General features: G+C 34.7%; 1 protein-coding gene across 2 annotated transcripts in view; it reads left to right on the forward strand.

Annotated features, from left to right (window-relative positions):
- The first annotated feature begins 5,327 nt into the window (after positions 1-5,327).
- Positions 5,328-27,153, forward strand: part of AFG1L (AFG1 like ATPase) — a 184,056-nt gene continuing 162,230 nt past the window's right edge. The window contains exons 1-2 of one of the 2 annotated variants that reach the window (XM_051997494.1): positions 5,328-6,627; positions 21,781-22,004. In XM_051997494.1, the coding sequence (XP_051853454.1) occupies positions 6,477-6,627; positions 21,781-22,004 (375 nt within the window). In that variant the 5' untranslated portion in view covers positions 5,328-6,476. The remainder of the gene's footprint in view (positions 6,628-21,780; positions 22,005-27,153) is intronic. The other variant, XM_051997496.1, reaches the window with a different exon arrangement.

Consider the following 27,153-nt stretch of genomic DNA (forward strand, 5'->3'; position numbering starts at 1 on the left):
ATGCGATTTAGAGATAAAGATGGAATTTCTAGAGTAAAATCAATGTTTTTAGGAAGAAAGCTGAAAGAGAATTGGTAGCAGGAGTGTTCTAATAAATGTTTCGCAACCAGCACTCTAAAAATAAAACTACATGCATTATATACTTTTAAGTTTAGTTGACATTATTAAAATTTTCTCCATCAATTTCTTAAATCTATACAATCAACAAACAAAAAACCCTCTAATTTGTCATATTTGCTGATTTCTGAGATGTAAATGTTAACATTGAAAATTTGGCAATTGTTTTTGAGAGCTGCTCCGATATACCCTTGATTGATAACTCCTTCCTACCCCAACACACATAAATACCCAAATCCTCAAAAGATGATCTTAAATAGAACAGGAAGGGAGAAATTAAGCTTCAATCAAGCAATAATCAAGAAGAATTTATTAAACATCCACCATGTTCTTAGCACTGTGGTAGATATTAAGAATACAAATACAAAAGTGAAATAACTTCTGCTTGCAAGGAACTTATATTCTCCTGGCTCTTCTATCTCTATATTGCTTCCCCCTTGCTAAAACTATCCTTGCACCAGGCATAAAGAGTAGATAAATGAATAGTTCCTCTTCTATACTGACCTCTGCCAGCAATGGTAGACTGAAGAGTTAAGAGGAAAGTGTCCTTGATAATTCAAAGGCTATATCATAAACACTTGAAAGTTGGTGGCATCTCTTTCACCATTTAGTCAAAATCTTTCCTTTTGCAAGAGAGAAAAGTGAAGATCCATAAAATGGAATGAATTGCCCAAAGTCTAATTCATTCAGTTCTTAATGGAAAGGACCTAGAGCCCATTCCTCTCTTCTTATAAAGGAAAAAAAAAAATCAAAGACCCACAGTTTATATCAGAGCAGGATGCAAAACCCAGTTCTCCCAACTAGTCCAAAGCTCTTTCAGATAGGTTGTTGAAATTTGATCTTTGGCACTGGATCTGGGACTACTGACTTCAGGAGTAATAATTGAATTAGGAGGAACCTTTAATCCTTCCCAGGTGCTTTCTAACTTTAAGTTCATCCATACAAAGTAGGGCAGCTCATTGACTCACTAGAATTCTCATGTTATGCAGGGATCTCAATATAACCCAGACTCTGTCAGGATGCACTAGGGGCAGCAGATCATCTGTATAACCACAGCTATATCCATCTGAATACCCATCTCTATTCTCTCTTCTGTGCTATTGCTTGGGAACTCAGGCTACTACTAGCTGAGGTCAACATCAAGTAGACCAGATCATCAATACTTTAGTCAGGGATTAGCCTCTCTCTCCCCATTCCTAAACTAGGCCAGATCTCCAGTCTTGCCTTCTACAACCTTTAGCATGGCTTTTTATTTTCTCCCCTTTTGCTCCAGAGGAGCCTGTGAGCTGGAAAAAGCTATTGCCAAGTAGCTTCTTTTAAAAGAAGCTGACTCCAGATTGATTTCACCATCCTGTCAGAGGCTTCCCTCCTTGGCCCCGCCCCTTCATCCTTGTCTTCTTCCTTAGAAAAACAAAAAGTTGTTAATACTCTAAATGTCCCATTATAGATCAAATATTCCACCCAAAAATGAAACATTGAGTTCTCCATTCTAGTTCTAGTTCTGATCCCATAGCCTGGGAATTTCTTTTTAAAAGTCAGGTCAAGAAGGATGAGAAGCTCAAAGGATGACATTTTGACAATTATTCTAATTATTCTAATGACAAGGAAAAGAGGAAAGTGTCTAAAGAGACATATATAGCTCTGTAAAAAACTCTCTAATGAGCTCTGATTTAAAAAGGTTTTTTTTTTTTTCAGATTTTAAAACAACGGATCTATACATGAAATTGAAGGTGGATGTTTAAGGATGGCACAGTTCTGTAAGAAATATAAGGAAGGCTAAATAAAGAATGTTTAAAAAAAAAATAAGGCCTTAAAAAAGCTAAGTTAGATGCAAGAAAAACACTGAAGGGATAGAATTGATGTTTAGAACCTTAATTTCCTACATAACACATCAATTCCTGGATCCCCAAAAATGGTTTCTATGAGAAAATATTGAAGAACACTGTTTTCTATTAAATATGGAATTATGTATGTATTAAAATACTTGGAACATGTTATATTTTAGTGATGAAAATAAGTGTGTGATGGGGGCAGGGAGGGAGATTTGAGCTCTACCTCCTTAAGTAGATATAGTCACTGAAAGCCCAGAATCTAATCATAGTATGAGGACAATGTATGCAATTTGTACATAATGTGCAAAATTATTTATATCAATTTTTTTTACCATAACCCCAAACTGGAAACTAGGAGTTGTCCTATTGGAGAATGGCTAAACCAACTGTTGAATTTTAATATAATGGAATATTATACTTTATTATAAGAATTTATGAAACTGGCATTTTCAGAGGAAACTGAGACTTCTATAAACTGATGCTGAATAGAATAAAACTAGAACAATTTTGATTGATATTATAAAGAAGAACATTTTTGAAGGACTTTAGAGCTCTGATTAATACAATGATAAACCACTAGTTCAGACAATTGAAAATGAAACATTCCATTCATCTCCTGCTATATAAGTGATGAACTTAAAATGTATCTCTTTCTCTCTCTCTCTCTCTCTCTCTCTCTCTCTCTCTCTCTTTCTCTCTCACACACACACACACACACACACACACTCACATATTGGGCTAATATAGGAATTTATTTTGCTGGACTGAGCATGTTTATGTTGATTTTTTTCTTTCCTTTCATTCAGTGGTAAACAAAGCATTGTGAAAACCAGATTATAAATGCATGTAAATAGCAATCCTTCTTGCTCTCTCTGTTGTTATTTGCTTGCATTTTGTTTTCTTACTCAGTTTTTCTTTTTCTTCCTTCTTGATCTGATTTTTCTTGTGCAACAAGATAACTGTATAAATATGTATACATATATTGGATCTAACATGCATTTCAACACATTTAACATGTATTGGACTACCTGCCAGCTAGGGGAGGGGGTGGGGGGAAGGAGGGGAAAATTTGCAACAAAAGGTTAGTCAAGGGTCAATGTTGGAAAAATTACCCATACATACACTTTGTAAATAAAAAGCTTTAATAAAAAAAATGCATGTAAAATGAATTTATTTTTAAAATATGGAAACCATTTTGTCCAAATATATTTCAATAAAACTTAAAATCCATTTTATACCTCTTTCATTTTGTTGGGGAGTATAGTTTATTTGCACTTAGCATTATAATTTCTAGGGTTTTTTCTTCTATCCTATCATTCTATCGGGAAATAAGGCCCTTTTTTTCCTTATTGTTTCTATTCTTAGTACAAATTGGATAAAACAATTTTTTCAATAGTAATTTGTTTTTCCAAATACATGTAAAGATAGTTTTCAATGTTCATTTTTGTAAGACTTTGTGTTCCAAATTTTTCTCCCTCTTTCCATTATTTCCCTCCTCCCCAAGAGAGCAAACAATCTGATATGGGTTAAACATGTGCAAGCCTTTTAAACATATTCCTATATTTGTCATATTGTATAAGAAAAATCAAACCAAAAGGAGAAAAATATGAGAAAGAAAAAGCAAACAGACAGACAAAAAATATTATGCTTTGATTCACAAAGAGAACAAAGAGAACAAAGTTCTCTTTCTGGATGCAGATGGCAAGTCTATTGGAATTATCTTGAATCACCACATTGCTGAGCAGAGACAAGTTTATCACAGTTGATCACAATCTTGTTATTACTGTGCACAGTTTTCTCTTGGTTCTACTCATTTCACTCAGCATCAGTTCATGTAACTCTTTCCAGACTTTTCTGAAGTAAGTCTGCTTATCATTTCTTATAGAACAATAGTATTCTATTACATTCATAAACCATAACTTATTTAACCATTCCGCAATTGATAGTCACTCACTCAATTTCCAGTTCCTTGCCACTACAAAAAGGGTTGTTAGAAACATTTTTACACATGTGAGTCCTTTTTCCTCTTTTATGATCTCATTGAAATACAGATTCAGTAATGACACCGCTGGATCATGAGGTATACACAGTTTTATAGCTCTTTGGACATAGTTCCCAATTGTTCTCCAGAATGATTAGATCACAACTCTACTAAGGATGTGTTAGTGTCTCAATTTTCTTACATTCCCTCCAACATTTGTCACTATCTTTTCTTGTTCTCTAGCTAATCTGAGAGGTATATAGTGGTATCTCAGAGTTGTCTTAATTTGCATTTCTCTAATCAATAGTGATTTAGAGCATTTTTTCATATGACTACAAATGGCTTTAAATTCTTCATCTGAAAATTATCTGTTCTTATCCTTTGACCATTTTCAATAAAACACTTCTAAACAACAACAATAACAAAGATCTATTGAGGGCTTCTCATCAGTCAGTGACTTAATGATAACAAAGGCAAGAACAAATCACTAGGGTTGGGCTCTTAAGCAAAACAAGCTCCGTTAGAAGAGCCTCAATTTGGAGGATTGCAGGGTTTTTTCCCCAAGAGGGTGTCCTTGTGCATCAGGAGAGAAACTCTTCAAATCCAGCCCTGATGGTGCTAGAGCAGTAGAGAACTAATATTAAGAAATGTAGGTAAGTAATTATTAGATTCAAAGGACCTCTATTTAACCTTGTAAGAATCCTTGAAAATAGCAATATTATGGTAGTTGAATGTTCAAAGATTCTGTATAGTCATTTTTATGGTGATGAGAAACAATGGAAAAATGGAAAATTCCTTAATATGGGAAAGAGAAGCCTCAGATTTTATGTTAAGGCAAGAGAACAGAGGGCAGTTAGCATTTGTTGAGTGTAGGGAACATATTAACACGAGAGAATAGAAAACGAATACTGTAATGAAATCCTAAATTCTATTTATTGTTGGTGTAGAACAAGGAAAATCCACCAGTTATGTGGAATTGAGTAAGTCAGTACCTTAGAGATAACAGCAATGACCCCATCTATTGAAAGGATAGTCAGAGACAACAAAAGTTGGCCCTGTGTGGCTTTTTGAGATAAATAAAAATACTATTGACTCGAATTAGCCACTTCTCACTGAAGAAACTTGATGAGGGAGAAAGATTACTGCTAGCTTGAAAGGCCAGAGGTCAAGATGGCTCACTTTGGTGATAACCAAAGTGATACCTACTAAGAATGAATTGCTTTTTGCTCTAGGAGAGGACTCTGAGCACAAGGTGAACTTGAGAAAGGAATTTGGAATTAGTTTGTCAGAAACTGAATTCCACTGGATTAACACTGAAAAATGGAAACAGGGTCAAGGATGAGGAAACTTCTCATGGCTTTGAAGAACTTAATTCTTGGTCCTACTCTAGAGAGCTAGACAATAGCCCAGATGAATATAATTATTAAATTGTCACTAAGGTCAGATTATATGCTGATACAATCACTTCCTTACACAGTGACTGCTACCAATTTTATGTAGAGGTGAGATATTTGTATTATGCATTATAAATTCTCTGCTTTCTTTCTAAATGGTCAATTATTAATAGATAGTGTATGTGTGTGTGAAGTCCACTGTAATCCCTTTATTAAATGTTCAAAAGCATGTATGTGTATGGGGGTGATTTTTTTTTTTCCTATCTTAAGCATAAATTTGATTTAGACCAATATTAGCCTGTTTAAAATAACTGAAAATACTCAGGTAACTCATTAGTAGTTTAGTGGCTCTTTGTCTATTATGCTTCTCTTAAAGATAAGATATGGGGTTATAAAACTGGTGTCTTGTTAAGAGAAGTAGTGTGTGTGTATACAATATAAAAGCAGATAAGCATACGCATTCAATCTATGACAACATGACTGTTTGCTGTTCAGATATTCTACCAAATTTTCAATTACTGGAAGCAGCCAGACCTTGGTAACTATGAGATCCCCTTAAATTCATCATTACCCTAAGGAGAACATATCGAGTTGGGTACTGGACCAACATGCGTTCTCAAAATCCGGAGTCCCTAAACTTTAGTTGTTTAAAATATTTTGATAATTATTTCAATATAATTGGTTTTTTCTTCCTTTTTTTTTTTTTTCATAAACCAATGCTTTTTATTTTAAGCATTTTAAAATATTATTCTGAGGAGGGGGTCCACTGTCTTCACCAGAGTGATCACGACATTTAAAAGATGAAAAAAAAAAAAAAGTTAAGAATCCCGAGATTAGATCTCTAGTCTTTTACGTGATTAAATACTCCTAAAGAGTGCTTCGAGTAGTTGCAAGGCACTCTGGAAGTTGTAGTCCGGATACATGAGTTCCAGGAAAAGAGGAGGAGGCTCCAACGGTGGCCGGCGTGGCTCATTTTTCCCTTCAGGTCCCAGTTCAGGTTCATCTGTCTGCATTCAGGTTCCTCAACCAGCTCATTCCCGTCCCTAAGGAGGAGCCAGCGCCGGGCCGAGGAACCTGATTGGCTTCGTTTTGTTTCCCTGTCCTTCCTGTGGTTTCAATAAAGTTTTTTCGCCCTCCTTTTCCCTCTCCAAGATGGCGACTTCCCTGTTGCCCTGGGTTACTCTGCGGCCCCTGGTACAGAGCTGGGTGCGGGGTACTTGCACCTTGTGGGGGGCTCGGGTAGTTGCAGCCGCCGCCGCCTCCTCCGCCCCTGCGACCGCCCCCGGGAGGCCCCCTCGGAAAGGTCAGTGACGGAGCTCCCGGGAGGAGGAGCCAGGATGGATGGCCGTGCAGTGTCTGTTGGGTTTCTTGGCCCCTCCAAGACTGGGGTCTTAAGGAAGGGGGCACCGCAGAGATGGGAGTCCTGAGGGGGCGAGAGGAGGAGCCGCATTTTCCTGGGATGGTGGGAGATGGACAAAGCTTGTGGCTGGAGCTTGACCTCCCAGCCTGGTTACCGCCGCTGTCATGGTCAAGCAAGGTCACGGCCACTGTCAGCTATCAATCAAGTCGCAGGTCCCCGTGATTTGGGGGATTAGTTCTCTTTTACAAAATCAAGACCTCAAATGAGGGACTGGGACCCATATTCTTACCCAGTTTTGGAGGGCATCTTCAGAGCCAGTTCAGATGTTCAAGCCAACTTGATCCTTGCTAAGGCTTTGGGATATCAATTACGGCACGAAGTTAAGGGAGACACTCTTCCCTCCCATCTAGAAACTGATTATTTTTCATCATTTCCGGAGGCCTCTGGCGGGTGTCTCCTGAGTGGGCTCAGATCCTGAAGTCAACTTGACACTTGCTTAGATGCTTTGGGATTCATGAAGTTATGAAGGAGAAATATCTCCTCTCTGTATCAAGTGTAGTGAACAGCTACCGACAAATATTTAGATTTTATAATTATGCTCAAGCATAAATTAAAAAAGCCTTAATCATCTTGGTGATTCTAAGAAGGTTCTTATGGGCAAAATTAAATCAGAATAACAGAGAAATAATTCATTTATATGTTGCTATCTTGTACATTCCTCTCAAGCCATGAAAGTTAAAGAAAACATAGCTCCAAAATTTCATACTTCCTTCAGTATCATGAAAATTAAACAGATTTAGTTAGTCACAATCTCCTGCATCCCCTAAGAAACAAATTCATTAAACTCTATAGTTAAAACTAACTATAAGTGGTCAGACTACAGATTAAACTACATTTAGAGGATGCACAATCTGGTGGAGGTGGAGGATTTATATGTCCCAACATGGAGTAAAGGACAATCGATAGTCTTGATAGGCTTCTTATTTAAGGAGAAGGGCAACTCATTTAATAAATGTTAAGGCTCTAAGTATATTGAGGCATTTAGGTATTTGTTTAAATTATTTAGGACTTTTTATAGCCTATGGGGAAGGTTTTGATTAGGTGATGTTAATATTAACCAAAAGTTGCAGGAAGAATAAAAGGAAATAAATTTGCATAGTTAAATTAAGAGAGACATACTTCTTTCTCGAAGTTTATATTTTTGATTATAAATTTGCATAGCTGGAAGTTTATATTTTTGATTATCATCATCCCAACTGCTCAAAAATTCTTTTTTTTTCTTATCTCTCAAACCATTTCCCCTCTCATTTTCCTTGTTTTTGATCTGGAACTATGATTTCGTAGTTCCTAGGAAAGCTCCTAGTGAACATAGGTAATTTTCTGCAATTTATAGTCAGGAATAGTTGCCAGGGGACATAGAAAAGTTAAGTGACTTGTCCTTCATGTTATAAGGAGTAAATGTGGGAAGGAGCAAAAATTGTATAATGAGCAAAAAAAGAGGAAACTTTCTTTAGAAATCACTTTTTATTCCTTTGTTCCATCACTGACTATTATTTCTTATATATTGATGCAGTGTGGTTCCTTCAAATCAAGTCACATGTGCTTACTCCTGCCAGAAGCCTTTTTTTCTGATCCTCATAGATGTTGATGCTCTCTGTAACTCCTGAAATTATTTTTATTTACTTTTAAAAATCTTTTGTATTTACTTATCTGTGTACATATTGTTTCTATCCTATACCACTCCCAACTCCCATCTTGGTCAAATGTTAACTCCTTGAAGTCAAGGGATATTTTATTTTTTCCTTTCTATTTTCATCTTTACTGTAGTATGTGGCACTCAGTAAATGCTTACTGAATCGAACCTTGTTAGAACTAGAGAAATATAAAGTTATTTTCTCTCTCACTTAGTAAAAGATGAGGAAACTGAAGCACCTGGTTAAATGATTTAAGTCTTGTGAAAAATTAGGTTTAATAGGATCATAGTTATAAAGTTGGAAGAAATATTAAGAAATAGTAACTTGCTGAAGTTCATGTAGATACTGTGACAGAACTAGAATTCGAACCTAAGTTCTCAGACTCCAAATCCAGAAATTTGTGTTTATGTGTATTCAAATTATATATATATTCAAATTCTCACTATAATAGTATTTGGTAGGTAGATCTGATAGTATTGTCTCTGTTTTACAAATATCCCAGTCAGATCTCTGAGAAGCTAATGACTTCTTTATAGTTACACAGCTAATAATGTCCTAAAGTGGAATTTGAACATAGTTCTCTTGACCCAAAATTCAGCACATCATCTCTGTCCACTGATTCTCAGTTCAGATTCTTTCTTTTCTATTACTTAGGCAGTAGAATGTAAATTTCTTCAAATTACAATTTGCCTTCTTTTTGTTTTTGAACTTCTGCTTAGAATTTTTGTTGAATTGAATTAAACTTGCCTGATTACATTCATAAGCTTATCTCAGTGATAGTCATTGAATTCATTTGCTTCTTGTTGCCATTGTCCACACTCACACCTGAACCAAGGCACTCTGTTCCTAAAAGGTCTTCCACTCTCTACCCTACATCCTTCATTTGCCATATAGAAAAGTCAGATTGAACTTTACTCTTTTACTTGTTTGGTGGTCAAAAATCTCTAACTCCATGCCTACCATGTCTACCAAATTAAATTGAAAAATTCTAGTTTGGACTTTTTTTTTTTTTTTTTTTTTACTTTTAACCTTTTCTCATAGTATTTTCTTTTGCATATTTCAGCCAAACTACTTTTTGTCCTCCAACCATGTCTCATGCTTTCCCACTTTTACTTCTGTGCCTGCAGTATTCTCTTTTTCCATTTTTTATCTGTTCAATTTCTTCCTAATCTTTAAAAATTGCCCCTTTCTTAATGAAGTCTTCCTTCATTCCACATACCTTCTTATAGGTCCTGTGGTGTGGCATTTTGCTGTGGGACATCACCTGTATTTTATTTTATACTTCTGATCTTATTTACACCTATGACCTTTTGTGTTATTTTGTATTATGGTTGATTGCGTTTGTGTAATAACTTCCTTTTAAAATGTAAGCTCTATGAGGGTAGAGATCTCTGTGAGATCTGGGATCCCTGCCTTATGTAAACTTGTGCATATAAGGCTTACTAAATAAACACAAATTTTAATTGAATTAAAATAAAATATTGTTTTAATTATGCATTTTTGCAATCTAATCAAATGTTAGTATCCAAAAGAACAAATTGTATACAATCTTCCTATTTAAAAACTTAAAAGATAGTGTCTTTATTATTTATCTAGGTTGTTCTAGAAATGCTTGTGTATATAGTATTTATTCAGATATTTATTATTGACTATACTGAAAGACTTAGGGGATAACAAGAATTATTATTGCGTTTTGTTATGAGGATCAAATGGGATGATCTAGGTAAAACATTACTGTGCTATATAAATGTTAATAATTATTATTATGGTGACATTTGCAGTGCTATAACTTCCTGTGGAGGCAGACAAAAGAAAGTTGCTTTGGATGTTCATATCTAGGCAGCTCCAAATATAGGGACACAGAGGAATCTTCAGCCTTTTGCATACTCCTGATTGCATTCTTATGACATTCTGTTTTCCACTTCATTATCCAAACAACCTAGAATGTTTGGCAGCATAATCTCTGCTGTGAGGAACTCTCAGGTCATAAAATAATTATTCAGTCATGTGTTTTTCATCTATTGATTTCAATGATACTAATGTTAACTGCTGAGATCCAATTATGCTTTAGAATCTTGTATAGGAAATTCTTTTCCATATAGTGTTTTATATGACTTATTAGCATAAAAAAAAAGACGTACACACTATCCAAGTAATATGTTGAGTAATTACATAGCAGTTCCCATTCTTAGACTTCTTTCAATTGATTCTTTTGGCAAATGTGGCTAAAAATGACAGTCTTTTGCTTTTATAATCATCACAATAAAAAGTAACGATTAATAAGGAGGCCAAGACTAGTTTACATTAACTTAGGTTTTTCTGCAAAATATATCATATCTTATCATTGTGTTCATGTACTTAAGTGCTTATGATGTGGAAAAGATTCCTATCTTTGATTCCCACCCTCTAGTGAATGTAATTACCCTTTGACTCACAAATCTTGGTCCCTTTGAATTCTAATCGAAGATCCAGACCTGTCCCAGCCCCACCCGGATCTGAGCCAACTTTGGGGCTACACCCAAAAGCCCCTCAAGTTAAATCTCCCATTATAAAAGGGAGACGCTGGGACCCCCTCTTTGCAGAGATTCAAAACATGCTAGCCATGTGAGGATCCTCTGGCTATCTGACCTCTGTTCAGTGCCCTCCTTATCTCTACCTTCACTTATATCCTTACTTCCAAACCCAATAATAAACTTCTTTTACCAATCTAGCTCTCGGGCCAATAATTGCCTTTATTGGGGACTCACGCCGCTATTAGACCTCATTTACCACTGTAACCTTGCGCCGAATCCAGGGGGTTACAGGGGAACTCCATTTGACTTCCTGTACCCCAAACCTGCCACTAGACCTCAACTAAACCCTAATCTCATTTAGGTATCCCAAATCTAGACCTCAACACTTAGATTTGTGTAAAAATTTTACCTAATTTGCTGAAGGCCTTCCATTAAGTATTTTTTAAAGACATGATAGGTACCAGTGTAGCATTTAGATTTTTCATTTATTATGCCCTTTACTTATTATTTTCAAAACATATATTTTATTAATATCTTTTGTTTTTGTATCACCAACCTTTTTCTGTTTATTTCTCCCTCTCTCCCATTTAGAATACCATTTCTTATAACAGATTTTCTTAAAAGAAAAAAAAAAGGGGAGGAGAGGAAACAAATGCAGCAGAACTAATCAGTATATTGAAAAAAACCTATCATTACACACATAAATACACATAAACAAAATATGTTTCATGCCTGTACCAAACCCTTTCTCCTTTAACTCTGAAAAGAAATGAGAGAAAGTTTTTTCTCATATCTTTTTGAAAAGAAATGAGAGAAAGTTTTTTCTCATATCTTTTCTTTAAGGTTAACCTTGTTCTTTGATATTTTCTCTTCTTAAAAATTAATTCATTATTTTTTACAAACATTTATTCAACTTTCACCCTTAGTTTGAAAATAGAGTACTCCTCCTCATCCCCAATGAAAATCAGGTTTGTTAGGGAAATCACTTTTTTTTTGTTTTTTAATTTTCATTTAATTAATTTATTGTTATTAAGACTTTTTAATTTTCAAAACATATGCATGGATACTTTTTCAACTTTAATCCTTGCAAAACCTTGTGTTCCAATTTTTCTCTCCCTTCCCCTTCTCCCCTAGATGGCAAGTATAATCCAGTATATGTTAACATGGTAAAAATATATGTTAAATCCAATACATGCATACATATTTATATAATTATCTTGCTGCCCAAGAAAAATCAAATCAAAAAGAAAAAATGAGAAAGAAAATGAAATGCAAGTGAACAACAACAAAAAAAGTGAAAATGCTATATTGTGATCTACCTTCAGTTCCCACAGTCTTCTCTCTGGGTGTAGATGACTCTGCTCTTCATCCCAAAATCATTGGAACTGGTCTGAATCTTCTGATTATTGAAGAGCACTGCGTCCATCAGAATTGAGCATCATATAATCTTATTGTTGCCGTGCACAATGATCTCCTGGTTCTGCTCATTTTTTTTAACATCAGTTCATGTAAGTCTAGATCTCTCTGAAATCAAGGGAAATAAGTTTTAATCTAAGATTAGGTGCTATATCAACTGAATTAGTAGATAGTCTTTTGTTAATCATCATAGTCATCATCATTAACAGCCACCTATGTTAGATGCTATGTAATTTTTACTAGCACTAATGAAGTTTTTCTTACATTTATGAATAACATCCTGATCCTATTCAGTTGTGTCTGACCCTTTGTTACCCCATTTGGGATTTTCTTGACAAAGATACTGGAATGGTTTGCCATTTCCTTTTCCTGTCCATTTTGTAGATGAGGAAACTGAGGCACACAGGATTAAGTGGCTTGCCACAGTTAGAGGCTGAGGCCATCATTTGAATTTTGGTCTTCCTGAGTCCAGGCCTAGCACTCTAATCCACTGTGTCTTCTAGGTGCTCTTTGAGCACATTTCTCAGTTGCTGTAGTTACAATAGAGCTTGAAATTGAGCAGTCTTTGTATGCTTGTCTTTTCATTCAATGACATTATAGTTTTCCATTCAAATGTTCCTTCTTGAATGGCATTTACTTCAAACTCTGAAGTTTATTTAGCAAGCTACTTATTCATATAGGAATAACTACGGTTCAGGTAGACCCAGCATTCCTGGAGGTGTGGTGGTAGTGTGATAATTGTAGGGACAAGATGGCAGTCAGTGCCCCAGAAAATATTTTAGAATGAACTTCAGGAGCCTAAAAGTGAATTGGCTTACAATAGAGTAATTTGCCCTTATGGCCAGTGAACTTTATGTTCTTTGTTTTGGAAGACTGAGTGCTGGAGCTGAGAGATCATTTAGTTTATCCTCCTACCCTATACTGGAAAACCCTATACAACATTTCTGACAGATGGTCATTCAATTGTTGAATAAAGCCAGAGAGTTAGAGAGCTTACTACTTTTCAAGTTTATTGTAGTAGCCTAGTAAAATTAAGCCCTTTCCTTCTATGGGAGGAGGAGTGACAGGTAGACAGAAATTTTTGAAAGAGCTAATGATCCCTTTCTATACATGCCTCCTGACACCAAAGGAATTCTATCTACCCCTGTGTTTATCCATACTTAGCCTATTCATGACTTGTATTCAAAGGTGCCTGGGGTCTGCTTACACTAGATTATCTTTGTCCTAGGCTGCTGTTCCTTTTCTCTTTGTGTAAAATCATAGACCCTACTTCCCTCAGGCCATTCCCAACTAAAATCTTGATAGAACAGAATTCCCTACTTGCAGTTAATCAAGGGAACATTTTTATTTGGGATAAATTTTCAATTATGTTCAGGATTTCTGAGACCTTTGTAATGGTCAAAAGTTATCAGATCTTGAGATTTTGTGTGATTGAAGCTTGATGTCTTAGCTTTGTTTGTGAAAACCAGACCAAGACAGGCATCCAGTGGGTCCTTGTAAGGAAGCATATGACACCGTTTACTCCTGTGTGATTTAGTGTTGCACCCAGGGTATGTATGCTGTTAATACATTTTAAAGTTTAAATTGGAGGTGGGTGACTGTATAGAAATTTTGTGCCTAAACATTCGGAGCATTTGCCTTTCTAACCTTTGTTGCAGACCTTGGTCTCTACCTTAAGAGCTTCATGTATGTCCTTTTCTTATTTTTATTTTCTCATTCTAACCTAGGCTACTGTAGAAGGCTCTGAGCTTTTGTTTATGTACTTTGGACCTGGTATCTTATATCTGCCATATAGCTTCCATATATCGTCTCAATTCTTTTTGTTATTGTTGATGTTTATATTTAATTTTTTTCTTGATTACACGGAAATAAAAATTTTAAACTTTTTTTTTTAGTTTGAAATTATCTCTTTTCTTTTCTCTTTCCCCTCAGCCATAATACACATGTTGCCAAAGAAAATGCAGACAAAAAAAAAAAAAAAACCCAAAAAACAAAGTTTTAAAAGTATGTTTCAATTTGCATTCAGAGTTCATCAGTTCTTTGGAAGTAGATGGCATTTTCATAAAAAGTCTCTCACAGCTGACATCATACACTATTGCTGTTACTGTGTTCAGTGTTCTGGTTTTGTTCATTTCACTTTGCATCAGTTCGTATAACTCTTCCTAGATTTTTCTGAAAGCATTTTGCTTGTCATTTCTTATAGCACAATAGTATTCTATCACAATCATATACCATAACTTGTTCAACTGACAGTTCTTCCTTTAATTTCCAGTTCTTTGCCACTAAAGAAAGGAGCTGCTATAATTTTTTTTTTTTAACATATAGATCTTTTCCCTTTTCCATTGATCTTTAGGATACAGACATAGTGGTATTTCTGGGTCATAGGATTTGCACAATTTCACAGCTCTTTAGGCATAGTTCCAAATTGTTCTCATTATTTCTTTTCATTGCAGCCTGTTCTTCATTTCACTCTCCCTTCTTCTTTTCCTTTTCTTCTCCCTTCTTGGTTACTTGACCTCTATACCCCCTAAGCATTACCTGCCCACACCCCTAGCTAGATAGCCTCTTCCTAGAACACTATATTCCTTCTTGTCTTTACTATAATCAATTCCTCTTAAAGGTTACACCCTCTACTTAGTAAAACTGAAGCTCCATCTGGTCTTTACAGACTATTATTAGTTAGCTTTGACAAAGAAATTCAGGGTTTATATTTTATCACAGTCAATTCTATCCTTCCCTTTGGGATATCTTCCCTAAAATTTCAGTCTCTGAATTGTGTAAGGGCATTTCACTTAACCAATATAAGATAATTACATCTTTCTTAGAAATGATTTGACCAAAGTACAAGTTATTAATTGTATTTGGATGCCAACTTGAATATTTTAAAAGTTTCTAAGAATGGATATTCTTTTGTTCAAGTTTTAATCATTTGAAAAACTGTCCATAAAAATGACTGCAATAACAGTTTACTTTAAAAATAGTTGTTAAATACTGTTTTCGATCACCTGTGGAACTTTAAACAATTGGGTCATTTTTAGGAACTTCAAAGAGAAATTAGCCCCTTGACTTTTTTGCAGTTTCTATAGTGAAAAAAGTATTGGATTTGAGGGGAGAGGACTTGGTTTCAAATTCCAGCTTGGCTATTTGTTATCTGTATGACTTTGGTCATGGCACTTAACCTTTGGGACCTTAGTTTCCTCTTCTGTAAAATGAGGGGGTGAACTATTTCAAGGATTTTTAACCTGTGGTTTGAGAATTTCTTAAAAAAATTTTTTTATAACTATTTCAGTATAACTGGTTTCTTTTATGATCCTATCATCTTATTTTATGCATTTAAAAACATTTTTCTGAGAAAGTATCTATAAGATAGATTTACTAAGGAGTCCATGATACAAAAAAGATTAAGAATCCCTGTATTAGATGGTCTTTGAGATCCCTTCCATTTCTCAATCTGTGATCTTATAGAGTTATATTATAGCTCATTCCTATCATAAAAGCTAAACAATGAAATCTAGTAACTGATTTATTGGCCTGATAAAATAGAAAATAAATGTATGCATACTTTGAATATAGAAAAATAATATTAAAGCCTGCCATTTAAATAAATATTTCATTCTAACTAGAAGCTAAATTTACTCCTGTCTTTTATCTTTGGATAGCAAGCCTATCCCATGTAGGACAATGTAGAATAAGTGAACATTAAGAGGTTACTCAAGATATCTGATTGTATCTTTAATTACTTTGAAATAGCTTACTTCATATTTTAAAGTGGTATTTACCGATGTGTTGTCTTGAAATTTAAGGTGCTTCTCCCCTACCCCCCACTACTTGCAGCTTTACATACGTGGAATACTCAAGATTAACTAACTTCTAAAGGGAGAGAATGGTAACCTTCAGGCATTCAGATCCAATTTTCATAATTCTTCTATTTAAATCAAAAGCACCTTTTAAGGCCTCTAAAATCAGCCTTCTATAAATGAAGGTAAATGATCTTGTGATGTATTCCTTGATGATGGCTTATGTTGTCTTTCTGAAGAGTTTAATTATGATTTGATTTTCTTCTTTTCTATACTTTGTTTATTCATCAGTGAACCAATCCTAAATCTTGAATGTCAATGGTAAGTCTGACTTTTTGGGTTATTGATCTGTTTTCATTTTATAAAAAACAGCTTTAACATATACCTTTGAGGTATGATTAGGACATGATAGAGTATAAACAAGCTGCCTATGACCTTAACCATAGACTCTCTCATTATAGAAGAATATTTTGGGTCAGTGGCCAGAAATATTTTCTTACTTCTTATAATCAGTGTAACACAGAAATAACTCATGAATAATTGTGAACATATCATTTGAATAGATGTTTAATAAATATGCATTTAAAAAAATCTAATTACAGTAATGAAGTTTACAGCTGAAATTTTAATTCAACTCTTTAGAAATATTAAAAGTGCTTTTCCTGATTGTGCATTTTTCTCACAGCAGTGGGTAAACATTTTAAACTGGAAATCTAGATTCCTTATATAGTATTGATTTCATTTAACTAAGTGTATGTTCATTTTGGCAACAACTTTCTTTCTCTTTGTGAAGGAGCTGTAGTTCCTTTTATTTCACAGTTGTTCATTTTGATCAGTTTTGTTTAAGAGTATTTATTGTACACAGGGAATGGTAGGCTAAGAAAGGGTAAAGTAGTGATTTAACTGAGAATTGTTAGGTAAATCACCTAGGTAAATCATCATTAAGGGGGGTTCAGTTCTCATATTAGTAGGTTCTGATTCTTTCAGAAGCATGTCTGAGCAAGACAAAACTGCTAATTCACAATTCAAGACAAAACTGCTATTTCTTTTGTCTCAACTCCTTAGTAGATTTCCAAATGTTCTGTATCCCAAGCATTTAGCTGAGTATAGGCTCCTAATAAATGCTTACTGGCTCATTTGGGCATCTTAAAAACTGGATCCAGGTAAAAACTCCTATTCTCCTAGAAGGGACAGTGAATTATTTATTGGTGGAATGGAAAAGAACTCTTGAGGAGAAGCAGAGTTCAAGTGAAAAGGTAAACTGATCTGGGAATGAGGAAACCAAGGTTTTAGTCCTGTTTCTGCTGTCAACTAAATGTTATTTGGGCAAGCTGCTTAATTTCAGGTGTCACTTCTCCATTTATGAAAAATAATTGAACTAAAAAATGGAAGATTTTTAACATGGGAGCTGTGAACTTGTTTTCTTTAAAATATTTTGATTATTATTTCAATATAATTGGTTTCCTTCATACTTCCATATATTTTATCTTATTCATTAATTTTTTTTTCTTTGAAGGGATTATTTTGGCTTCACCAGACTGCAAAAAAGTTAAGTGACACAAAGTTTAGAACCCCTGGACTAGATGAATTCCCAGTTAGTTCTAAAATATTTCAGATCTGCATAGGACACTGGTTCCTAGAGATTAAATAATAAGCAAGGATATCTGTGCTTAAGCACTAGCAATGTCTAAGGTAGGAAGTTGAAAATGTATTTGATTCACAATGTTGGCTTCTGTTTAGCTGTATTCTATTAAAAATTCCAGGACTTTTTTTTTTCATGAAATGCTGTTTTGTAATCATATAATTAATTGATTTTTGGAGCCTTTGTGTAGGACTATCCTCAAATGAATTTGTGATCATATTGATGTAGATGTTTCTTCCAATTAATCAGATTATAGCCCAGCTATATTTTGGTCTTCTTTAAGGGGATTCCTCCAGTAAGCTGTGAGAGATGGAAATAAGGTCTTTATCTCTTAATATTATTAAGATACCAGACAATATGTTATAGTGGAAAGAATTGATTCAAATTCTGTCTCTGACATTTATTATTTATGTGATCTCATATGTCACTTGAATTCCCTGAGCCTCAGTGTCCAAACCTTTGAGTCTTTCTCCATCTCTAGAGTCATTATCTCTAGATTCTGTGAAACAGAGGTTTGATGTTCCTTATCTCTTGCTCTTGCCATGTGATAATCTCATTTTTTGATTTTAGAATGTTCATTTCTTCAATACCATCCTCTCAATTCTTTGTAGCTGCTAATTTTATTATATGGCAGCTTGTAGATAACTATTATGTACCTATTACCTTCTTCATGATATTCATTTGTAATTCTTCAGAGACTATAGCATTCTATGACTCATAGACATATAAAGCAAGACTTTACATTTATAGTTGGATTTTTTTTTCCTTTTGGACTAGATTTCTGATTTCATTGGCATAAGTAATTCCTCCTAAGTGACAGAGAGGTGGCTCAGAGGATAGACTGCAGGCCAGTCCTATAGTCAGGAAAACCTGAGTTCAAATCCCCTCAGATACTTATTAACTGGTATGATCCTGGGCAAGTCACTTAACCCTGTTTCAGTTTCCTCATCTGTAAAATGAACCAGAGAAGGAAATGGCAAACCATTCAATATCTTTTCCAAGAAAATTCTAGGTGGATCACAAAGATTTGGACACTATTGAATAATTAACAACAAATTCCTCCTAAGGAAACTCTTTCTGCCAATATGTCAACACCTGCTATGCAATTTGGAATCTTAGCGAATTACCTGGGGCACAGGGAAGTAGCTAGTTCACAATCACTTTTAGGATATGAGAGTGACAGGACTTAAACCCAGGTCTCCCTGACTCCAAGGCTGGCTAGCTATTCACTACTCATGTTACATCTCTGTTGGTGAATTGCAAATGTTAAAATTCATCTTACTAATTTCTAGCTACTTTATGAAAACATCTTCTTCTGACATATTTTTGAATCTTGATTGACATCCAAAATATCACCATTATTTCTAATTTTGTGCAGTCTGTAGATTTGATAAATATGATTTTGATTTTGAAATCAAAACTCTAAGATCCTGTGTCTTTATTTTGTCCCAAATATAGTTATTTATCCTATTTTCAAAAAATTACATAAAATCTAGCTCCCTAACATTTCTTACAAGTTGAATATATAAAATATATCCATTAATAGATTTATATGGAGACAAGTTTCTTTGCTGGTTTTATAGTGGAAGAGTTAGTTGGGGTAGTGATGTTTAGTTGCAGAAGAATAGACTTGGAAGAGTGAAAAGGACTGAACAGAATCAATTTTGGCCAACCTAGGAAGAAAGGAGTTGTAGGTTCTGACTGCTGGGATATAAGGCTGACAGAACATTGTCCAGTTCTGCTTTGGCCATTGTCCAGTTAAATCTGTTTGCAAATAAAATCCTGGATAGTGGCAACCTTGAATTTTCAAACTATGACCAATTTTTTGAAAACAACCTTGAGTTGCTAAAATGAACTTCTTGGCCAATATCTTTCTACATTTTAAATTTTTGAACTTACTGAAATAAGAGTATAAAATTTTGAAGAAAGTGGAGATAGATTTGTTGCCTTGAACATTTCTTGACACATACTGTCTAGATAAGAGCAAAGTTAACTTGATAAAGAAATGTTGCCTTACTTGTAAAACACTTTGTATTCTAAGATGTTCTATGGCATAAAAATGAAAGGATTTTATATAATTGCTAGATGATAGGATACTATGTTATTACCCATACATAATAAGCCTTTAAGCAAGGGAGATGCTTGAGATGTCTTCTCTGAGATTAATAAAGAACAGTGTGGACTTTTCTGGGCCTCCAGATATGTGTGTCGATGTTTGCACCAGAGTGGGTGGGACTTCTGAATGGCATTTTCCCACTGTCCTTTTAGAACACAATAAGATAAATTAATACAAATCAAAATAATATGACAACAGTATCACATAATTTGTGTACACTGATCCAGTAACAGATTTAATTTAGTGCAGCTTTTGAGAAGTCTTTTGTGTTCCAATTTATACAGCTGCTATCAAGGCCCAAGCTGGCCAATCTCTCAGCTAGCCTTGAGAATCTAGTTTGATTCTGTTTTTATTTCTGCCGCTTTTGTAGTGGTTTATTTTATCCCCAATGGGATTTGGTTTTTTCCTCTGCAAAATAAAGTTAGAATTTTCATGCATTGAACAAAGGTGTTAGAGAAATCCTGAATGAATATGTATAAAGCAGTCAAAATATTATTAGCAGATCATTTTCTCTCACCACAATCCTGTGAGGTAGCTAATACAAGTATTTTGGTTCTAATGTTGTAAATGGAAGGACCTCAGATGCAGGGTTTGAGTGACTTGCCTAAGGTTATAGAATTAGTATCAGAATTATTCATTCTCCTTTGTAGCATGCCATGTTTTTCAAACATTTCTGTCATTATTAAAATAACTTTAAAATTTCATTGTTTCCCCAACTCAATATTTTAATATTAAAAAAAATCAGTCCTTCTTTAAAAGGTAATGACATTTTATTTATGAATTTAACTTTTAAGTTCAAGCCTAAAGTGTGTGTATACCTAATGCAGACATATATTATGTATACATACACAGAAACATATATATGTATAAATGCATTGCATTATTGGAATAGTTTTATTTTCTCTAGCAACAATTATGAGGGAGTTTAGTTTGAATTTATAAGCTTTGTGGTGACAGAAGATCCAAAAGGTCACTTATTTATTCTAATGTAATACCTGATTTATATTCATTTTCTTGAATATTTTTTATTGGTTTCATATGTGATCATTATAAAAAAACCTAAGGAAAATACCTCAGATAAACTTAATTGGGCAGACTGCGTGCTCTGAATTGTCATAGCCAAAAATAACTTGCATATGCAAATTTGAAGTTTTTTCTGGCCTGGAAGGTAATTATGATCATGCAAGGAAGGGGCAAAAGAGAGCATGATTCAGGAAATCACCTAAAGAGAGGGCCTTTGGAAAATCCAGATCCTATTCCTCCTCTTCCAGGAATGAACTCCATTCTAGTCCTGAGCACTGTTGTACTCTAGTCAGTCATGAGCAGAGAGAGCCGAGACTTTTGACAAGGACTTTCCAGGTTATGGGATTTAGTTGTAGGCAACTTGTTTCTATTTAGAGGATGGGTTTTTCCTCCCATTTCTATAGCAACATAAAGTATAAAGTACATTATAATGTATTATAAGAAGGGACTTGCATAGTTGAGTAAGGGGAAGGAAATTTTTTTTTTTTTTTTTTTTTGGTAAAGCAATTGAGGTTAAGTGATTTACCACACAGTTAGTATTATTAAAAGTCTGAGGCTAGATTTGAACTCAGGTCCTCCTGACTTCAGGACTAGTACTCTATCCACCACACCATCTAGCTACCATGGAAGGAAACATTTGAAATATAGGTTAACTAAAAGCACAAGATATCAATAAAATTTACAAAAAATGAAGCACATTACAAGGAATTCACAATATGATTTATTATAATTGCTTGTACCCAGATGAACAATAATGCTAAAGAAGCTCAAATGTTTGAACACTTAAAGTCTGTCTCTCTCTAAGCATATAACCATTGATAGACACATGTGGGACATTTACAAAACATGTTCCTTGAGGAAAATGTTAAGATTTGACTAAAATTTTGTTTTACAGCTTATACAGTTCAGACTGCAGAAAATGTGACTCCAAATACTCCAACAGATGCTTTTTCAAAAGCTTTGGCTGTTTGCACTGGTCCTTTGGAACACTATGATTTCCTAATCAAGGTTGATGAAATAAAGGACGATGAACACCAGAGAAGAGTTGTACAGACTCTGCAGAAGCTACATGAGAGCCTTAAAGGATACAGCATTGAATCCAGAAGCTTTTTTTCAAAGGTGAGATTTGGGAGAGGGTGAGCCAGGGACAACTCATTAATAAATCACTAGTTATACTAGGCATCAAGCCCCTTCATGAGCTCATCTTCAAATTAAGGATTGAATATTTGCATACTTATGCAATTCAAGAATCATTTCACTTATTTCCCAGTATTTCTTTGAACAGTTTCTTACTTCCACAAACAATTTTGAATTTTAAGATTTTTTGAAGGAAGATATTGAATATAAAATGGCATTGCTTCTGTTTGCCTCAGTTTCCTCATCTAAAAAAGGGTCTGAAGAAGAAAATGGCAAACCATTTCAGTCTCTCTGCCAAGAAAATGCCAAATGGAGTCACATCGAGTAAGACATGACAGAAACGACTGAATGACAACATGAGGATACCAGCAGTTCCTAGGATCAAATATTATAATATTTGGAAAGCTATTAGCACAGTGTTTAACTGTTAGTGGACAATTCATAAGTGCCCATTCTTTTCCTCTCCCCCGGAGCCTGGGGTCACACAAGCATTATCTGTCCATAGAAAGATGGAACCTGTCTTCTTGGTTCTGAGGCCAACCCCATTCACTACACCAAGCTGCTTCTTACATACTAATTTTGTATTATTATTTCAACATTTTATTTTAAAAGTTCAGATAATGATTGTAATTTTACATATTCTTAAACTAATTATTATATTTAATATATGGTGTTTTTTTTATATGGTAGCTGGCTATTAATTACATGTGGCACTGTGCAAAGAACACCAGCTGTGGAATCAGAGGACCTTAGTTAAAGCCTGTTTCTGCTGCTTACCACTTGTGTGACCTTGTTAACCTTATTTCCTCATTTATAAATGAGGGCATTGGACTCATCTGCCTCTGAGGGCCACTCTCCCACTACATCTGTGATCCTGAGAAATGGAGAGGATGCTTTGCCCTCCTTGTCACTATTCCACACTCATTCCTGACCTGTAAATTTCTAGGAAGGAGACTATGAAAATATGTGAATTTGTTACTAAGCTTAGAGAACAGTAATGGCGCAACATATCACAGAATCTAAGAGCTGGAAGGAAAATGAGATCTTCTACATGTTAATGTGTATAGAATTGCTAGTTTTCCAAAAACAGTGATACGTTAGTGGTATGGTTAGGTAAAGGCACGCTTTGGATCAGTTCTTATTAACAGCATTTATTTTTGCTCTTATCCAATTCCATAAAAATTCATTGTCTACTATGTATAAGGTAATATGCATACATTTCTCTCTTCTTCTACCTCTTGCCTGGAGCTGTTCTTCCTCACCTTTAAGGACTGGCTTACTCTGGCTTCCTTTAAGTCTCACTCAGATTCCAGTTCTGCAAAGGCTTTTCTAAGTTTTTCTTAAGGCTAGTCACTTCTCTCCAAGTTTATCTTCCATTTGATTCTGTATATATAGAAACATCTGACTGGTATGTATATTGTTACTTCAGTCTTGCCTCCCCCATTAGAATGTAAAGTCCTTGAAGGCAAGCTTTGTGTGTGCCTGTCTTTTTCACTGTGCTTGTCAGAAGGCCTGAAGCATTGTAAATATTTAATAATGTTCATGACTGATTGGTTTACATTATATCCAAAAGGTTTCCTAATCTCTCTCCTCCATAACTTTTTCTATTTTATTTTATTTTTTTTAATTAAAACTTTATTTTCAAAATATATGCAAAGATAGTTTTCAACATTCACTCTTGCAAAAACCTTGTGCTCCAAATTTTTTTCCCCTCTCTTTCCTCCTACTAGGGACAAGTAATCCTTCCCTAGATAGCAAATAATCCAATATATGTTAAACAATTGCTCTCTCTATATTGTTTCCATGGTCCATGTTGTCTCTCTCAATAGAATATAAGTTGCTTGTGGGCACTAGCTGTTTCATTTTTGTCTTGATCTCCTCGGCATATAGCATAGTGCCTGGTACAGAATAAATGCTTGTTGATTAATTAGTCTGTCTTTTCTTTCTTTGTTGTTTATTATTTTATTTTTAGCTTCTTACCAGTGTGATCAATTCTGCTGATTCAGTTTTTGGTTTCTTGGTAATGAACTGAGGAAGGAATTAATACACTTTGCTGAATGCACTAAGAACTCCCAAACATCTTAATAGGATGAAAGATACTTCCTCCCCTTTTTGAAATTCCATAACTTAAATTTTATTTACATTAATGCTTTTATTTCCTCTATTTTTGTTCACTTCTCAATCCTTTATAATCTGACTTCTAGCAGAAATCATCATTTAACTGAAATGGCTTAATCCCAAATTAGGATGATCACTTAATTGCCAGCCCTCACTAAACTATCATTTTAGCATCTTCTAAGCACATCACCAACTACTTATTGAATATTTCAAATTGGGTTTCCTATGGGCACTATAAACTCATCCTATTCAAAACAGCTTCCCCCATTCACTCCAAAAAAAAATCTATGCCTCTTCTTAATTTCTCTGTATGTATCTAGGTCACCATCATCCTTCTGATCAGTCAGGATTGCAATTTTGGAGTAATCCTTGACTCTTTGCCCTTCCTTAACCCACCCTTATTCCTTGACCTCTGTGTCTAATTGGTTGCTAGGTCTTGCCTATTCCATCATTACAGCATTTCTCCGCTTTGTTATCTCCATATCCATACACCGAGTTCAAATTCAGACATTTTTCACCTCTTGCTTGCTCTATTGAAGTAATCTCCTAATTGATTTCTTTGCCTGAAATGTCTCCTTTCTTCAGTCATTATCCATATAGCTCTCATTCATAGAAAGCACAGAAGTTTTTCCCCTTATGATGAAATATAAACTCCTCTGTATGGCTTTTAAAAGGCCTTCATAGCCTGGTTCCAGCCTACATTTCCAAGACTGCACATCTTTCTCCATGTGCCAGTTATTTTGGTTTCCTTGCTCTTTTTCATACATTTGAATCCATCCCCTTTGCACAAAATTTACCTCCTTTACCTTTGACACTTGGAATCCTTGTCTTCATTCAAAGCTCAGCTCAAATACATCCTTCTACAGGAGGCTTTTGTTCCACTTCCACCCAGTGGTCTGTCTCTCTCCCCTCATTTCTCTCAATATATTTTGTAGTTAGTCATGTGTATAATGTTATTTCATTCAGTAGAATGTAAGCTCCTGGAGGGCAAGAACTATTGCATTTTTATTTTTGTATCCTCATTGACTAGCACATAGTAGATGTTTGTTTTTATATATATACACACACACACACACACACACAAAGTTCATCATTTATTCTCTTTCTGGAGATAGAACACATTGGGGGTCCTTTGATCTTACCTCATTATCTTAATCACAGGAGCCAAGTCTTTTATAGTTGATCATCCTTAAAATATTTCTATTAGTATATACAAATTTCTTCTAGTTCTGCTCATTTCACTTTGGTAGGTGTTTAATAAATGTTTTTTGAGCAAGTGGGTGAATCTGTATTATAACCTATATTCTAACTTTACTTCAAAACCAAATTATTGACTTATCTTAAGAAAATTAACCTTTAAAAGCCAACTGACAACTAGTTACCAATAGTTGACCCTTTAGCAGACTACAAACTTCTATAAAAATTAAAATCTTGGGTTCTAGAATATTAGAATTGAAAGAGGCCTTAGATATCATATAGTAAAGCACTTTTATTTTGTAAATGAAGAAATATTCTGAAAGAGATTATCACATAATAGAATCTTAAACGTTATAAAGGACTCAGAAGCCATGGAGCCCAATCTGTGGCTGAACACTCAAATCAATCAGCATTTCTCGAATGCTTACTATGTGCCAGGTGTTGTAGCCATCCTCTCTGTTACTCAGCAAGTGGTTATCTAGTCATTTCTTGAAGGTCTCTAGTGAGACAGAACTTTTTAACTTCCAGGCCCATTCTTCTTTTAGATAGCACTAATCGTTAGAAAATTCTTCCTTACATCAGACCTAAATCAGCCTTACAACTTCCAATCAGTGCCCCTAGTTCTGTTCTCTGCATTCAAGCAAAATTAAGTCTGATTTCTCTTCTAAATGATAACTTTTAAAAACCAAAAGTTCTTTCTCAGTCTTTTCTTCTAGAGGATAAACTCTTCATTTCCTTTAACTATTTCATGTATGACATGATCTTGAGGTCTGTCATTATTCTGGTGGTAGACTTCTTTGGATTCTTTACCACTTATAAATGATGTTCCTGGACTGTGGCATCAGAACTGCACATGGTACTTTATATAAGATCCAATTGGAATGGAACATAGTGGGATTATTACTTCCCTGTTCATGGATGCTATGCCTTTGTTTGGGTAGTCTAAGATCACATTAACTTTGGCTTCCATAATGTACTGTTGTTGAATTCATCAAAAGTTATCTGCTCTTTTTCAAGCCAACTTTTTATGTCATAATTTGACTATCCTATATTTGTGAAATTGATTTTTTTGGTACCCAAATTTTACCCTTCATTTTGGCTCTATTCTTCTTGACCAGGAGTTCTTACTTATTTTTGTGTCATGTTCCTTTTGGAAGTGTGGTGAGGTCTTTGGATGCCTTCTCAGAATAATGTTTTTAAGTAATTGAAGACAATCCCACATTTCCAATAGAGATGAGTAAAAATAAAGATCTAAGTTCATGGATATTCTGAAATCTATCAATGAATGTCCTTTAAAAAAAAAAAAAAGAATGGGACAAAATTTGCTTTTGTTCAGTCTTGGAAGATCTCTCCTATCTACCATCATCTTTCAAAAATCATGAGATCATACAGGTTGGAAGGAATTCTAGAGGTCATCTAGTCCAACCTTTTCACATTACAGTAACTAAGCATACTGCCCAAGATCATAGAGGGAATAAGTGGCAGACCTAGGATTTGAACCCTACTTTTTTTGAACCCTGATCTTTTAACTCTCAATTTAACACTTTTTGTCCTGTATCACATGGTCTCCTTTTTATATAACTCATAACTCCAAGGTTACCCCTTTTATTAGAAATCTTTAAAATGGGTTTAGGAACCAAATATTAGACTGGAGAAAAAGGAAGAAACTGAGTGCACCTGGAATTGGGTGGAAAGAAAGGTCCCCTGGTCTACAGAAATAATTTTCCTTCTAGGAAAACAGCTTGATATTTGTCCTTATATAGTCATGGGAAAGAACATCAATCAGCCATAAATCAGACACTCCTGAGGTATGCTC

The sequence above is a fragment of the Antechinus flavipes genome, chromosome 4, assembly GCF_016432865.1.
Source record: "Antechinus flavipes isolate AdamAnt ecotype Samford, QLD, Australia chromosome 4, AdamAnt_v2, whole genome shotgun sequence".
NCBI classification, from domain to species: Eukaryota; Metazoa; Chordata; class Mammalia; order Dasyuromorphia; family Dasyuridae; genus Antechinus; species Antechinus flavipes.